The 16,587-nt window shown below is 43.0% G+C and overlaps 2 protein-coding genes across 5 annotated transcripts in view; one reads left to right on the top strand and one right to left on the bottom strand.

Annotated features, from left to right (window-relative positions):
* Positions 1 to 12,562, bottom strand: part of LOC146518838 (uncharacterized) — a 38,337-nt gene extending 25,775 nt beyond the window's left edge. Inside the window, exon 1 of the mRNA XM_085160369.1 lies at positions 11,466 to 12,562. Within this exon, the coding sequence (XP_085016495.1) occupies positions 11,932 to 12,342 (411 nt within the window). The 5' untranslated portion in view covers positions 12,343 to 12,562 and the 3' untranslated portion in view covers positions 11,466 to 11,931. The remainder of the gene's footprint in view (positions 1 to 11,465) is intronic.
* LOC146518837 (tensin-2-like) overlaps positions 1 to 16,587 on the top strand; it is a 31,787-nt gene that overhangs the window by 2,299 nt on the left and 12,901 nt on the right. For 2 of the 4 annotated variants that reach the window (XM_085160345.1, XM_085160344.1), the window contains exons 2-5: positions 6,745 to 6,850; positions 6,945 to 6,982; positions 16,356 to 16,388; positions 16,495 to 16,544. In XM_085160345.1, coding sequence (XP_085016471.1) covers positions 6,745 to 6,850; positions 6,945 to 6,982; positions 16,356 to 16,388; positions 16,495 to 16,544 — 227 coding nt within the window. Of the gene's footprint in view, positions 1 to 6,744; positions 6,851 to 6,944; positions 6,983 to 9,080; positions 9,189 to 16,355; positions 16,389 to 16,494; positions 16,545 to 16,587 lie in introns of those variants that run through there. The other 2 variants (XM_085160347.1, XM_085160346.1) reach the window with 2 other exon arrangements.

Here is a 16,587-nt window from a genome sequence, read left to right as displayed (position 1 = left end):
ACACAAATGAAAATGGGAACTAATTCTCGTTCCTATTTTGAGCATTTTCATAGCTTTTAGAGGCGACAGCCCCCTACTCCTGCAGGTTATAAATACCCAGCCAGAACTTGGGCACACTCCTGGCTCGCCACCTGCTCCCGTCCCTTCCTGGGCGGATTGTATGTCTGTGTGTGAGTGTGTGTGAGAGTTTTGTGACTCCTGGTCTCCAGCATGTCATCACTTGTGAGGTGCCGCTGAAAAAAGAAATGAGGCATTTAGTGTCAAGGAGGTGTGCGTGCGTGCGTGTGTGTCACTGTACTCTGTATTTATTTACAGTGTGCGTGCGTGCGTGCGTGCGTGCGTGCGTGCGTGCGTGCGTGCATGTGTGCAGGCGTATGTGGTTGCAGCTGTATATTTTTGCCAATGTGAGGCAGTGGTACAGTGTATATTTCAGATAACTAAAGCTTTGTATTGAGGCACACGACAGAAAACTCTCACGACACAAAGCGGCATTACAGCTTCATTTTAAAAAGCCAGGGTAAAAAAAAACAAAGCCCTAATAAATGCAGTTCAGTCCCTTTCTTCATCCACACATTAGATATGGAAGTCCTTCGGGCTCTTTGGTCAGTGGAGATGCCTGGAGAATGACACAGACTTTGGCTGCGAAAAACAAATGGGGTGGGGTTCTAATGCTGCAATGCAATACTGCAACACTGCTGATAGCCACGGGAGCCTCTGGAGACTGAATGTCCGCGCAAACAAAGATCCTTCTTACTGGTATCACTGCATATAAAGGGGGTTGAGCATAATCTAGCAAACACCTGTGCAGCACAGCGTAGCTTATATTCAGTCCTAGTGTTGAAAAAACTCAGTAAAATTCATTAGAAAGCTCAAATTATTCAAACTTTTAAGGCTTTCAAAGCATTTAGCAAATTGTTCCAAAACGTTTGTGTTTACTGTCTGAGTCAAATGAAAATGACAAAGCATTTGTCAGCATCACCTCAGCTTTGAACTGTACTGCTTGTATGACAAATGCCTCGACAGTTGTTTGTGCAGTTCCAGTTTAAACTAAACTTCGGCCGTCTTGTTGTGCTCCAGTTATTTGACAGCGTTGTCCTTCTTGTCGCCCTGATGTTTTGAGCGTGGTGTTAAAAATGCTTTCCCGATGTGTAATTTTCTGTCCCTCTGTATGGAACAAAATCCTTTTGTATAGTTATATCCAGAAACACTGTGAACCCGACCCATAATGATGGGCTGCTAGAACAAAATCCAAACAAGGTGCAGCAAGAGTTAAGCAGTAGCGGGCTTTGCCATCATGGGCTCGGCTGTCAACTTTCAAATCATGGGGAGAAAATTTGTCGCCCTGAGGCGACACCTCAGTAAGACATGTGACCTGGGAAAAATTTATAGATCGAATGACTTTTAGACGAGCAAACAACAACGACGGTGTTGTTGTAACAACTGAATTTCAAAGTTGAAAAGATATGTTCAGTTCACATGAAAATGTTGTTTTTAGTACAAGTTTAAATCCGTACATTTCAGTTTCATGATGATAGCATCTCTCCAAAGCTGTTTAACTTGGCTCGCCTTACTTAATGTTGTTAAGTAAGCTGGAATACGTGGAAAGGACTGTTCTTTATCCTGAGTTAATTGACAGATAACTACCACTAAATGTGCTCTCTGCTCACATACCAAAAGTACTTTATAAAGGTTATTATTTAACTAGACTGTTCCCTAAGATTCTGATTAAAATGCCAGATGAAAAATGAATGGCTTTAAACGTGTGTGTCAGCTGATTGAGGGATCATTCAGATATTTTAGGAATCGGTGTCTCAGGAAAGCCGTGAGGACCCCACACACCCATGCCCTCACCTCTGTGAACTACTGCCATCTGTCGCACCCACACAACCAGGCTGAACAATAGCTTCCCCCCAGAGCTGTGGAGGCCAAGAACACATAAAGACTGGAAATATCCTTCCAATGTAACACACTGTATTGCTGATCTGTGTATGTCATCAACTATTTATTTTCACACTAGATGTTGTTGCACATGCCACTTTACTCATCCTGCTGAACTGGTGCACAGTATTATTGTTCTACCGTGTACTTATTGGATACTTTTATAGCTTTAACTTAATCTTCTAAACTTCTGTAAGAACTTCAAACCAAATTTCACTGCAGTGCATAATATAAGTATAGCAGTAACAAGAATGTGTTCACTGGAACAAAAGCAGTACATCCAAACGAATTGCATCACCATGATGAAAAAAAATATACAGCTGTCTATGCTTTTCAAATAAGTTTAACAGTGAAAACGTCCTCAGTTGGAAAATGTGCTGCACTGCCACAGTGTGTCCACTGGGTAGCAGCCTTGACACATTCTGATATTTCAGGTTCAACTTTCTGACTTATTGGCAACAACAGATGGAAAGTGCCACGGTTATAGCGTGGAACTGATATGCTGCTTTAATGCCATATCTCTATAATAAAAATGTAAAAAGCCATATTTGAGGGATTTTTCTTCAAAGATTTGCAACATTAAAAGTCTTTGTCATTTACTTGACCCGCGGCAAAAACAAAGGAAGAATCGATGCAATGTTCGTTAGTCACATGCCATCTAACTGTGACTTCATCGCAAGTGTTGTTTACTTCACTGCTATTAGAGTTTGTACTGTCACCATGTGTCATACAAAATATTTTTAAGGTATGTATTACACATATTACAATGCTTTTATGCCACTGAATGATTTTTGTCTTTATCCTTTCCCGTAATTGATTTCCATATTTATTCAGTTTGCTTTACGTTAACTGATGATTGCAGTTTTTTTGCAGTGTCGTAGCCAAGGGAACATTTCTGCAGGCGATCTCAGATTTGTGAAGTGACACATGCATTTGTGTGTACCGCATCTCTTTGGGTTGCATTAGTCCAATTGATTCAATCTCCAATATTCACGGGTTACATAAGAACATTCAGAGTGTAAACGACTGAGATGAGATGATGGTGATCCTCTCCCCTCATATGCCCTCTGGTCTCCCCCCGCCCGCCCCCATATACTCCACACTACCACACACACAGACCCAGATGCATCCCATTCACTGGATGTTACCGTTTATATGAGCACGTGTCAATAGTCAGATGAATCGGTACTCTGTTCTTTTGTTTATGAGATCAATGCGTACAGCATGATGGTAACGCGGTCCATCAGAGGCAGCAGCCAAATTCATCTCAGAGGGCTTGGTGGCTAGATGGGTTACAAATATTAGACAGGCTGAAAAAATGAGTGCAACAGTGATTTCATTATGGAAATCCTTTGTTTGGTGGAGCACACTCTGTAACAGCTTTTCAAACACCTGTACTCCGACATCTGTGTAAATCTACTCCATACTGTATGAACAGTATGACTGGACAAAGTCAGTGGTTAGTTCTGGGGCCTCACAGCAAGAGGATCCTAGACTCAAGGACAGTTTGTTTGGAGTTTGCATGTTTGCATGGGATTCCTCTTGCAGTCCAAAGACATGCTTGGGGATTAGGTTGATTGAGGGATGACCCCCACAAAACCTGTATTGCATAAGTGGAAGAAAATTGAGCACTGGATTTGAGATTATAGCAACTTTTTTTTTTCTATAGTCATATATGCCCACTCTAATCCACCAACCCACCATCAAATAGCATGCTTAGCTCCCTCTGCTCACATTCATACTGTCAAGCAGGCAAGTAAAACTTTAGCACCTTTCAAAAGAAATATCACAAACTGCTTCACAACAAAAATGCTAAAACGTCAAAACAAAAGGTTACCCAATTGATGAGTTTTAATCAATAATCAATTTTTATCAATCAATTTTAGCTGCCTTTTAGAAGAGATCACTGGGTCCACAGCTCTCAGGCTCTCTCAGAGGGGTCGAGTTGTATGTTTGGAGGCCACAGTAGCCACTGCTCCTTCAGTTCTCAGCCTTGTATCCAGCACAGCCAGCAGGCCTTGCTTGCATGACCTCGGGGACAGGTTGGGCATGTATGGATGTAAAAGTTCACTGATGTATGCTGGTTTGTGTCAATGCAGAGCCCTAAAAGTCTAATCCACAATCATATAGTGGACCCAAAAGTTAATGGGGAGCCAGTGTAACTGAATTAGTAACAGTGTGACATGTGAGTACTTAAAAGACTTAGACAGAAGCCTCTGAACAACCTGCAGACGCTCCAAAAAAGCTTCCTTCAGACTAGTGAACAAAGTGAATTAATTACAATAATCGAGACGTGATTAAATAAAGGCATAAAAAACAATTATAACAGTAATGTTCTAACCACCTCTTGGATGTAATCCCATGTTTAGCAAACAAGCAGGAGAAGCCTTCGTCTAACGCTTAGTAAGACAGCAAATAAGTGCATTTTCAAGAAAAAAGTATTATTCTAAAGCTCCTGATTATTTAGGTCATTTCACAACAAAAATGAGATTAAAATAAATTGCAGTGCTTTAATTTGAGACTTAAACATTATTGCTCGGTAAACCTTTATTTTCAACTGAAATTGAATTCGAAATACTTGAGTTTAGTAAGCAAGTAAATGTCAAATTAAAGAGCATTTGGAATTTTTAATGAAGCAAGTCAGAAACTTTGCAGCTGTTATATGGTGTGCTGCAAAGCGTGGTGTCTGCAAATCAGCTGCGTTTACGTTCGCATTATAAGCAGCCGCACAAAAGCTGAAGGTGAGGCCGCATAAAACATTCAGTTGACATTTTTTGTCATTAAGGATTTAAATGGTGTACACTCCACTTGAGAGGCTCCTTTATAAAACATTCCAGTTTAGCGATACTCACGGTTTAAGGCGGTGAGGGAAACGAGGCCAGTCAATAATCATTTGTGAGACGGACCAAACCGGCGTTCACCTTCCCGAGTTAAAGTCAAACCAAGGCGTCCAAAAAAACAATCCAAATCCAAAAAAATGTCTCAGCTGAGATGTGTTTTTTTTAATTAGATACAGGCATTTAACATGAAGGGGAATTTCAGCATGTAGTGGTACTATGGGATGTTTGTTGTCCTCCACCTCTCCTACACATACCACACTCTCACACCATCTCCTTCCTGATGTTTCCAGGCCCCACCTCGTCCTCTGCTCAAGGAAAAAAGTAATGGTTTAATTTGCTTCACATGCCGTCAAAAGGTTTTGCTTTGGGAAGGCGTTGCCATAACTCTGTATAAACATTGTCCCGCTTCTCGCTGGGACAGTTGAGTATGAGTTTATAAAAAGAAAAATCCATGGATTATGACTCAGGGAGGTGAAATTATTAGAGTGCATATCTTCACCACAACTGTGTGTGGATATGCCTTAAAGACATTCAAATTAATCGCTGCTTTCAAATGATCGTTTTTTATTAGTGCTTACATGAAGAATAATGCAGCCAATCATCATTCCCACCATATTAAGCAAAATAATGTTTGTTTGTTTTCTGAGAGAGAGTGAACAGTCGTACTAAGCCTGTTTATGTCAGATTTACTGTACCTTTGGCTTTGCGTAAAGAAGCTCAAACCCTGGGTTTACACAGCTGCCAGGACTGCCCAGTGTGGTTCCACCTTGAAATGTTGACAGGAAACTGAGCCTGTCTTCAAAGAGGAGAAGCCCCAGCTACTTAAGCCAGACTAACAGGGAGACTAAATGTAAGTTAAATATTAGTCTTTTGCTTAGCTGAAAAAGATTTATCTTCAAAGTCAGTATGTATGCAGGCAACACAGTTCTTTGAGATGATGACAACGCATGTGTGTATTCATAATATTGGTCATAAATTAGTCAGGGAAATGGCCAATAGGAAAAAAGGTTAACCTGACAATGACACTAGAGGTCAAACTAGGGGAACACAAGGATTCAGTCATCGGGGAATATTCGTTTTTAGTTGGTGAAAAGTTGGAGTAGGGGAGTTTACGGGACATCTCAGTGTTTTTGGTACTTTTTCCATGTTCCTGAACTGCCGGGGGAGGCCACTGCTTTTGGGAATTCCATCACCAAAAGAGGAATGAGGCAGACTTTGGATACACTTGGGGATACGATGTGTAAAAGTAACATGCACAAGAATGCGAGAACCCATGTGAATGTTTTACTAGCAGGACTTTAATGCGACAATCATTGTTATTTGCTTCACCTGACAGTTGTGAAGTTGTGATTGATCAGTATGGAGACACAGAGAAGCTTAAAACAGTGACCACGGTAAAATAATAAAAAGATTAAAACACTCTTATCCCCTGACAGAATCTGTTAGGTTCTATTCATCTTGCCTGTGACCATACTGCACAGTCGACTGGGAACAGCAGCACGTAAAGCTTTTCATTTTTCAGTCTTAGCTCCCAGACTGAGACAGAATAAGGACAAGTTAAAAGACAAGACAACAGGATGCCTTCAAAGACAACATGATACGACAGCTGATATTAGTGAAGGAAGCTGAACGTACAGCAGGTAGGACACCAGTGCTCATGCTGGTGTATCACTAAACCAGCGCATATCTGTACTGACAGCAGCCACGCAGGGGATAGTGAACATCTAGTGCTTCAGATGGAAGAATGCTAAACTGAAATTGAGAAACTTGGTAAACCTAAGCAGGCCCACAATCTACTATTCATGTTATCACGAGGGGATCGATGGTTTCAAGCTGCTTTCATGCACACAGTTACCGCCTCACTAAATGAATGATTTCCACTGAGAAGGAGCCTTTATTTCGTCCTTTGTAACATTTCTATGTCTCGTGTGTGGTGATCAGTTTTGATTGTCCTGTGTATCCACAGCTCTCCAAGTCAGGGAACCATGCCTTCACACTGAAAACACTAAAGAGGAGACGAATGTGTGATGTGTGCAAGCACAACATTGACACCCCTGCGGCTTTCTGCAAGGGTGAGTCCACATTTCAGGGTGGTAGCAGATCTAGATGCACGTCAGAGCAGCTCGCTGACTCTCGGAGTAAATTATTGCTTCTTTTTGCTTACAGAGTGCAAGGTTACAGTTCACAAGACATGTGAAGCCAAGGTGAGCTATACATTTTCTACCTGCATACCTTACCTCCTCCTGCCCAGAGCAAACTGTGCACCTTTCTCAAAGGTTTGTCGGGTACCGACGTTAATGTGATGTTAGTCTTAAGTGGAATAAGCCATGTGCATTGACCTAGATGTCTGGTTAAAGAAGGCCTGCCTCCAGAACTGCACTCATCCATGCAGTAACATGGATGAGAGGGTGAGCTCTCAAGCACCCAGAAAGTCTCCATTGTTTTTCAAAGTGACTCTTAATAAAGTCTGTGGCTTTAGAGGTCATGACTGTATATATGATACATCATTACTCATTATTAGCACTGTGAAAATAGCTCTCGGGGTGATCAATTAGGGGCAACAGGGATCTGTGAGCTGTCAGTGGTCTGAATGCACAGTGAGGATCAGTGAGGAGGAGCCTAGATGAGAAGCAGCACAGCTCAGGGGATAATGCACGTTGCAAACAAATGCCGTCTGTGTGTCCGTCTACAGATAAGTTGTTGATTCTCAACTGGAAAACTGGAAGGCCCTTGTTTGCAAGCAGTCACTTTGTAGTGCTCTCTGAACAAACGCACTCACAAAGCTCAGTGAAGCTAGTGCTCACAGCTTCAAACCACATGCTCTGCCGTAAGACAATCTGCATTTGTCTGTCGGTGATTAGAAACGAAATTGCCCAGTAAACACTTTAAGCTCAGCTGAGCTTCACCACAGCAGCATATGTGCATTAGTAAGTCTTGGTTTTAAAAAAGCTGCTTATACACTTTGAGTAAGATGTCCCGACCTTTGCTTATACAGTCCCCCAAAGAGTGGCCTGTTTCATTTAAACTGTGTGAGAGAAGCACTCTCTCCATCCACAGCTCATGTCAAGCCATTGGCAGCAGCAGCTTCTACTCTCATGTGACCCCACTCACATCACCTCAGTGTCACACGCTACTGAGTGAGTTCGTGACCTTGCTGGAGCGGGACTGTTTTGTCTCACTCAGTATCCAGCAGCACAAGTCGTATACATGCACCCAAAAGCAGCACACCTGCCCTCTCAGCGCCACACAGAAGGACCCGTCATATATATTTCTCTGCTCTTCTCTTCACCAAGGTAACTCGCACACTCTAATGGTGTATGACACGCCTCTACCAGCTGTTGTGACTTAGTTGCGCGTATTAAAAGAGGATTATTATTTTTGTCATATGCATCCCCCCTCCCCCGGTCACCGGGGCAACAGCCAAAAACAATTCTCGGAGGCTGCAGGAGAGCGGGTGCCACGGTGAGTGGATATCGTCACGCAGGATGATGATCAGTCTGGATAGGAGAAGTCTGAGCGTGTAAATATAGAAAATAACGCGAGTGCCGCAGATGCCTGCGAGTGAGTGATCACAGGGGACGCAAATAAGTGAGAGGCAGCTGGGGAGGCAGTTTTTGTCTGTGTGAGAGTGCGTGTGATCAGTCCCATTTGGGGCTATTCATAAATAAAAAGGAACACTGGGTCAAGGCTTCAGACTGGTGTGCTTCATATACCAATACCCCCCAGCCCTCGTAGGTTTCTGCTGTTTGTCTTCTTGCTATAAAACATGTTATAACACCACCTTCTTTTTCACTTCTTTCATTTCTTGCGTCTCACTGTCATCATCTCTTCTAACCTTTAATATCTGTTAGATTTCTCCTTTTTCTGATGTTTTGCCGTCACAGTTAAAGCATCTCCCACCTTCTCTGTGTCATTTTTTTCTTATCTCCTTTTCAAATGTTTGATCCTTTCATCAGTGTGATATGGCAGTCACCACTACAGTTATAGTATGTTTTTTTTTCTCCCTATTTTGTATCCTTTGCGCATCGTCTTGTCTTTTCCCATCTCATCAAGTGTATGTCCCCGCTGCTATTTGTCCTCCTGCCTCTTGTCATCACTCTCCCTCGGGGCACCGGAGAGGTCACTGTACATCAGCACCCACTGTCTGCATGTGGCGTATTGATGTACGCGAGCGAGGGAAAGTGCTTGCATGGCTGATGTGCGTCGCTGCCTTCTGTGCGTAAGGCGCAGGCAAATCGGGAGGGGAAACGCTATGTTGCATGTGCTGCTGGCACTCTGCAAGTGTATGCAAGAGAGGGAGGGAGGGAGGGGGGCAAACTTAGTTGGTGAGGGAGAGGGCGGTAGTGTATGACACTCTACACACAGCGCTGCTCAGAGGCAGAGGGAAAGACTGAAGCTGCTTGTTGTGAGGTAAAAACACGCTCCGCTCTATATTGACTGACTACAGCTTTTTGCTTTAGTTCGTCTGCAGCTGCAGCATCAGTTTCAGCTTGTCTAGGTTTTTATTTTCTACCGAGTAACAGCCTTACCATCTTTCTACGGTGTTAGCTCAAACTGTGCGGCATGTGATTGTGCATATTATTCCATTAAAGCCGTAGCCAGAGAGCTCTTGCTTTGCCCAGAAAGAGGATTTTGTTTACTGTGATTAAGGAAAGTGCAGAAATTTAAGCAGAGATTCCTGCTGTGACCTACAAAAATACGCTGATTTTAATTATTTAAACTGGAGAATGGATTCATAAGACTTACTTTTTCATGAGACAGTCGAGCAGGTTAGTAGTTTATGGGAACTGGGCCTAATCTGTGTTTCATTCGTTTATATATAATACATTTTGTGCAAGACTTGTTAAGGGTTTGATTGGATGTATTTGTGTGCGTGTGTCTGCTACTGTGTCTGTGTATTTTTATTTGCTTGTACTTTATTACTTTTAACTGTATCAATATTAATCCTGTAAATATGAGGATGCAGGTTCCAGATTACTGTCTACTGCCTCAGTGCTGTGCTGTTTGTTATTGTGTGTATGCAAAGTCACCATTTAGGACCAAAGGACACCAGAGACAAAGGGACCCAGTCACCTGTCGTGACACCATCTGATGGATCCTAATGTCATGCAGTGAAATACAGATGGTTTTACACTGTCTGCTCATGCACACCAGCTGCTCTCCTAATGTTTTGTGCTGATATATGAAGTGACATGGGGTCATGAGTTTGAAATGATGCGAATTCAGATCAGTTTGCAAATGCTCAACAGATTATAGGCTGGATTTCCTTTTTTTCTTCTTCTTCGAGCAGATGCTGATTATTAGTCTAGCTCTTGACCAGCTGTCCTGGTTTTCTGAGTCTCTTCTCCTTTCTGTTGCACGTCTCACAGCTGGGGCGCAAGGTAGACGAGAAGTCAACAGATGTTTAAAGTGGATGCCGTTTATTACAAAATTCCAACAGATTGTTTATCTTTGTAACTCAATTAGGGTGGTGGCTTATCACTGTCACTGTGCTGCTGCTGCTTTTTATAACCATGACGTGCTTGTCCACAAATAATTATCACGGTTAATTTAATTTTACTGCTTTACTCACCTTAGCAACAATAAAGCATCGGCGGGCACAAGGGTGCACACAGATGCACGCTCAAAGCGTTTATATTTTTTAATTTCCTGAGAGGCTAAGCCACACCGTAATGCTTTGTTTAATATTCCAGGAATTATACAGCTCCCATTTTCTTAACAATGTTTTAAAAAAAATGGTGTCAGCTTAGATGATGTCACTGTAATGCGCAGGGGGTGCAGATAGAAAGTTTTGATTCAGTTGCTGCTATTTTTCCAGTTGCTGAATATCAAAAGGCATGCGGTGACAATGGGACCAGCTCCAAATGTATGTTAGTTATGAGGCAGCCACATGAGACATTCTTCAAAATCGACTGCCAGATCTCTTGAAAAAGAGACTTTGTGGGATGATTGACAGACAAATAGACAAAATGAGCCTGTAAGTGTTCTGGGGGACATTTAGTCTAAAATAAGGAGCTCTATTAAAATAGCTCTGAGAAATCTCTCTGCTCTGTGTCAGTGGTCAGGAGGCATGTTCAGCTGTTGACATCTCTCTCCTGGCCAGCGGTCAGTCTCTTTTACTGTCCCCGTTTGCCTCTCCTCTTTCCTCTTCCTGTCTTCCTTTTTTCCTATGTCTACTTTGTGTTCCCTCGACATTTGGTTTTTCACTTTGAGCCCTTATTGCTTTATCCCATGGGTCAGTTTTGTTAGTTAGTTGGTGCTGTACCTTTGATGCGCGTGATGCTTATCGAGGTGCTCTTTGTCATCTGACGTTGTTTATTCAGGAGGAGTACATGCCTGCGTTTCATGGCAGGGATGATTGTGGTCATCCTGCCCCATGGCTTTTTAAGTAGTGAGGCAGAGAGGGGGGATTAGAAGGGGGCGACAGACTCCAGGAGGTAGGAAATAGAGAAACGAGGGATCAAAGATGACAGGAGGATGAAAGGCAGACTGCTAACAAGACAAGAAAGAGAGCGTGTTTCAGGTAAAGCCTCCTGAATCTCTCCAGCCGCTAAAAATAAAAGCCCACAGATTTTATTTTAGCTTTCAGCAACTTTGGGCATGAGTGACTTTTTTGTGAGAGTACAGAACATGGAATAAACCTGGTAATTTAGCTCTTTCCACTTTCTGGTTTGAAGGCTTACTCACTTCTCCCTCTCTGGAGCGTGATGTCAGCTCTGAGTTGACTGTCAGATTGAAGCTCGTTCCTTCTACATGGCACGCTGACGCCTGTGTCTCAGACACTCACATTTATCTTCTGCCTTCCCTGCTGTGACAGATCTCTCTGTGTTGGATTTCCTCTCCCAGGAATAATTCAGGATGTGGCAGTGGTCAGATCGGATTCATATTCCAGCTGCAGTTGCTGTGCTGTGGATGGGATTAAAAGGAGGGAGAGTTTAATCAGAATCAGAATCAGAAAGGGTTTTATTGCCAAATGTTGAGCAGGTTTACAACATTAGGAAATTGCTGCGGTACTTAGTGCAAAACATACTGACAGATAACGCTTAAATAAACATAAAAATAAGAATTAAAAGTGCTAAGTAGATAGATATATACATGAGTGCAGGTGGTGATCAGTGCCAACATGGAATGATCCAGTGAACACAGTGTAGGGTCATGTGTTAGTGGTGGCAACAGTCATATGGTTATTGTTCATGAGTCCAACAGCAGAGGGGAAGAAACTGTTCTTATGGCGAGAGGTCCTGGTGCGAATGGACCGGAGCCTCCTGTCTGAGGGGAGCAGGTCAAACAGACTGTGTCCAGGGTGAGAAGGGTCAGCTGTGATCCGAGCTGCACGCCCCAGTGTCCTGGAGGTGTACAGGTCCTGCAGAGATGGGAGTCTGCAGCCAATCACCTTCTCAGCAGAGCACACAACACGCTGCAGTCTCTGTTTGTCCCTGATAGAGGCTCCAGCGTACCACACGGTGATGGAGGAGGTGAGGATGGACTCGATGATTGCGGTGTAGAATTGCATCATCGTCCGTGTTGGCAGGTTGAATTTCTTCAGCTGCCTCAGGAAGTACATCCTCTGCTGGGCTTTCTTTATGACGGAGGTGATGGTGGGCTCCCACTTCAGGTCCTGGGTGATGGTGGTACCCAGGAAGCGGAATGAGCCCACAGAGGTGATGAGGGTGTCAGTCAGGATGATGGGGTGAGTGGGGCTGTGTGCTTCCTGAAGTCCACAACAATCTCCACTGTCTTCTGGGCATTCAGCACCAGGTTGTTGTGGCTGCACCAGGACACCAGACGTTTAACCTCCCTCCTGTAGGCAGACTCATCCCCGTCCGAGATGAGTCCAATAACGGTGGTGTCATCTGCAAACTTGATTAGCTTGACAGACTGGTGGGTGGAGGTGCAGCAGTTAGTGTACAGGGAGAAGAGCAGAGGAGAGAGAACACAGCCCTGAGGGGAGCCGGTGCTGATGGTCCGGGAGTCTGAGACATTCTTTCCCAGCCTCACATGTTGCTTCCTGTCCGTCAGGAAGTCAGTGATCCACCGGCAGATGGGATCAGGCACATTCATCTGGGAAAGAGTGTGGATCTAAACAGTGATTAAAAGTCAAGGATTTATTTATTTATTTATTGTTAAGCTACACTGTGAAAGAAAACATTAAAGAGCTTTTCAAAGATAATTTTGGGGGAAATATTTGCTTTCTTGCCAAGAGTTATCACACGTCTGTCTGTTTGAGATGGATTCAGACTGGAAGCAGACAGCAGGAGCTAGATTTTGGTGCTTCCTCATTTTTACTCTTTCTTGTGAGACAGCTATCAGCTGTAGCGTCCTATTTTATATGCACACGAGAGTAGCATCGATATTGGCATCTAGCTGCCAGCAAGGAAGCAAACATCTCAAAAAGCCCATCTTTTTGTTATCACTTGCTTCCTTTGCTCAGCGCTACCATTTCTTTTTACCAAGATAAACCAAAGAAACTAAATGGATGGATGTTTACGATTTCTCATTGACAAAAAAATGACGTTTCACCTGATAAATCAATCGGCTAATGAGTTCAGTAACAGTCGTCGAGTCCCCTGAAGCGGGGGGTGGTGTAGGGGGGTCGAGTGCTGTCACTGGCACCTCAGTAATTGCTGACTGATCAACGAGACAAACTGAACCAGATGGCTCCTTTCCCAGTGGCTCCAGCTTACAGTCCACATGCATTAATGAAGACCCTGAGGCTGGCAGAGCTACCAAAGACACGTGTATGCTCTGCGTGTAATTTGTGTGTGCGTTACGTGTGAACCTAGGCCGAGCAGCGCTGACATCCTGTTGCAAATTGCTTCCTGTTGACTCTGATGTCTTTCTCCTGCTGTATTTCTATGTTCTATGCCTCTGGGTTCAAACCCTGGTCTTCTTTGTGTGCGTGTGTGCATGTTCATGTTTATACATGGGTACACATGCATGTGTTATGTCTGTCTCCCACTGTTCCTTCCAGGAACTGACTACTTAATCCAGTAACAACCTTTATTAAACCTGTTAAGAAAAGAGTTATCCCCTATGGCTGAATCTCTGCGTTCTTTCATTTCCTATTATAAGTTTTATAACTACTTCATGGACTCAGTGACTCTAAAGCGTCCCACGTTTATGCTGAATAAATAAGTGTTGTTATGCTGGTTGTCTGTCTTTATAGGAGGTACACGATGTTACATAACACGACCTTCTTATAATTTCAGCAGGAGCTAATTTATGAAGCAGCAATTGTGCCATTCACTCCCCTTTTTACTCATTTCTCCCTAGGTTGCATGCTCATTTATGTCTCCCTTTTTTCCGGTCACACAGGCCTAAACCTTCTGCGTGTAATACTTGTCACCACTGCAACGTTGCTTGTAATCTGCTTTTTGTGTATTAGAAAATGTGCACTGTAAAATTTGAAGGTTTTATTTTGGGTAGAAATTTCAATTCGACTGTCCTCTTGCCAAAACACTAAACTAATCCAATTTTACTGGTTTCAAAGCTCTTTTAAAGTGACTTAAAATAAATTGTGTTCTACTTCTCAGAAAACTCACTGACAATAGTGTAGCAGTAGGAATAAGTCAGACTGACGACCTCTCCTCGCCAACAAGATACAGCGCTCAGATGATCTGCTGCTGCTGATGTCTAGTTTTTGATACCATAGACACCTTCAGAGAACTTCAGTGGCTTAATATGTTCTTTGTTATTTGTAGCATGCAAAGAGCCAACAACATATGAGTGGTGGTCATAATGTTTTGGCGCACCAGTGTGTTATAAAGTCTCTTTCTAAGAAGCTGAATAGCAATCGTGATGCAGCTGCTTCAGCTCTTAATTTGGTGATCGTCACATCACAGTGCTGCATTTTACATAACATTTATTGTGTCTATTTAAAACCAAGCTGAGCTAACACGCACAGCTATAAGGATACACGCACTGAACATGAAAACAACAAACACATTAGTGAGCCTGAAGAGACAGGCTAATGCTAACCAAGCCCTCTATTACTAAGTACTCAATAAGAAACACAGCTTGTACTAGTGGCTTACTTTGACAGATGCTGCGTATAAAGACATAGAACCTTTTGGTAAAGGATGAGGTTTTTCTTACAAGAAAATTTCTGGTTTTGTGTACTTAGTTTGATCTATCATGAAGAGCAGGCTCTGGTTGCATGCAGGAATAAAATTTGCACGGAGAGATGGATTGCATAGCTTAAATGCAACCCTGAAACCTTTGCCTATCCAAAAATAATCTGCATAAAAATGATCTGCATTCATAAACACACTGATTCCTTGTTGGAAAAAGAAATTTGTCTGCTGGCTACAACGCAGGCCATGGAAATAAAAGTTTGCCAGATGCTAACCAGTCAACTGGCCATTGGGTCTGCAGACTGATTTTGATAATGACCTTGGACAGCAGATGGTTACTAAAGACAGTGTTCAAAGCAGCCACAGTCTTAATGTATTGTTATGTCACCACAGAGCTAGTGAATGTAATCCTGCATGGTCGCAGATTTTCCTGTTTTCCTTTCACTGTGTTTCACTATGATTGGCATTTGACTAGTTAGGCCTGTCAGCACTTGCCAACACAGCCACGGAGGGCGGCTCAATCTCATGGGAAAGTTCAAAGGTTGAAACCTGACATGGTGTCACCTGTCAAAGTGCACTACTGGGGCCCTTAGTTGCACTGGATTACTGAATGTTTTCGTTTTTATCCATGCGTTTCTTTCCATTTTTCTTTACCCTCTTACTTTCTATCATTTCAGCCGCATTATACATTTTTACATTTTACGAGAACCTCCAGATGAGTCCGAAAAGTATCAAATAATCCAGAACAGAGGAAGCTACAGGAACCTGTTCAAGTTTACTGTCATAGCAGTGGCTGTCTTCTGTTCAAATGACCTCGGCTTCCCTCTGTCTCTCTCCATCTGTATACGTGTGTTTGTAGCTTTGGCAACTTACCTTTGGCTCATCACTACAAGGACTGGATGCCACATGTTGAGTCCCCCTCAAGTCTATCTATCAGTGTTTCTTTCTAAAGAGGCCAAAAGAATGAAAAAGTGAAATCAATCATTTTTATTGAGCACTCCTTAATAGCCTGAGCAGCTTATTCAGCTGCCTGGTCAGCACAATAAACACCATTTAGCAATGACTAAGAATTGAAAGAACACTCTTTGGCCTCAGGCTTTTTGTTGTTTTTGTTTTTTTACAATTGTTTACACACATGTACACACGAGCAGCTGTTGAAGTTTGTTTCTAAACATCTACGCTTGTGCGCACCACTGAGTGTATAGATCATTCTACGTGTGTCATCCATCACTAGTCCATCATAAGGAACAGCTGCATCTGTTGACCGGCAGCTTCTTCCTGAAACCAGCTGCTCTGAGACGGAGGAGAGCGAGAGTGAATTTTACTATCCTCTTCATCAGCTCTCCTTATTCCACAGCGTTCCATCTCCTCATCTGTACTACTGGAGCTGCACCAAAAGCATTAAACCAAACACATGACTTGGCATGAACTGCTTCCTCCCAATGTATATGTGTGGGTCTGTTAAAGCTGCAAATAAACAACCACGTGCTTTCTTTCCTTTCAGGTGACTCCCAGCTGCACCTCAACACCAGAAGTGGTAGGGTCGGGGGGGGGGGGGGGGGGGATCACATGTTTTTTGTCACAGAGAAATTTTTATGATGATGTGAGTGCAGCACCGAGATCTTTTTCTGCTTGTCTCGCAGCACACTTCCACTAAATCAACTTTGCAGAAAAAGAGAGGCTCCATACCAAGGTACCGCAAAGCATGATCAAAAACACAAACCAAAGAAAAAAGG

The sequence above is a fragment of the Neolamprologus multifasciatus genome, chromosome 5, assembly GCF_963576455.1.
Source record: "Neolamprologus multifasciatus chromosome 5, fNeoMul1.2, whole genome shotgun sequence".
Classification (NCBI taxonomy): domain Eukaryota; kingdom Metazoa; phylum Chordata; class Actinopteri; order Cichliformes; family Cichlidae; genus Neolamprologus; species Neolamprologus multifasciatus.
The sequence above is the reverse complement of the archived record's forward strand: the minus strand, read 5'-3'. Positions and strand labels throughout refer to the sequence as shown.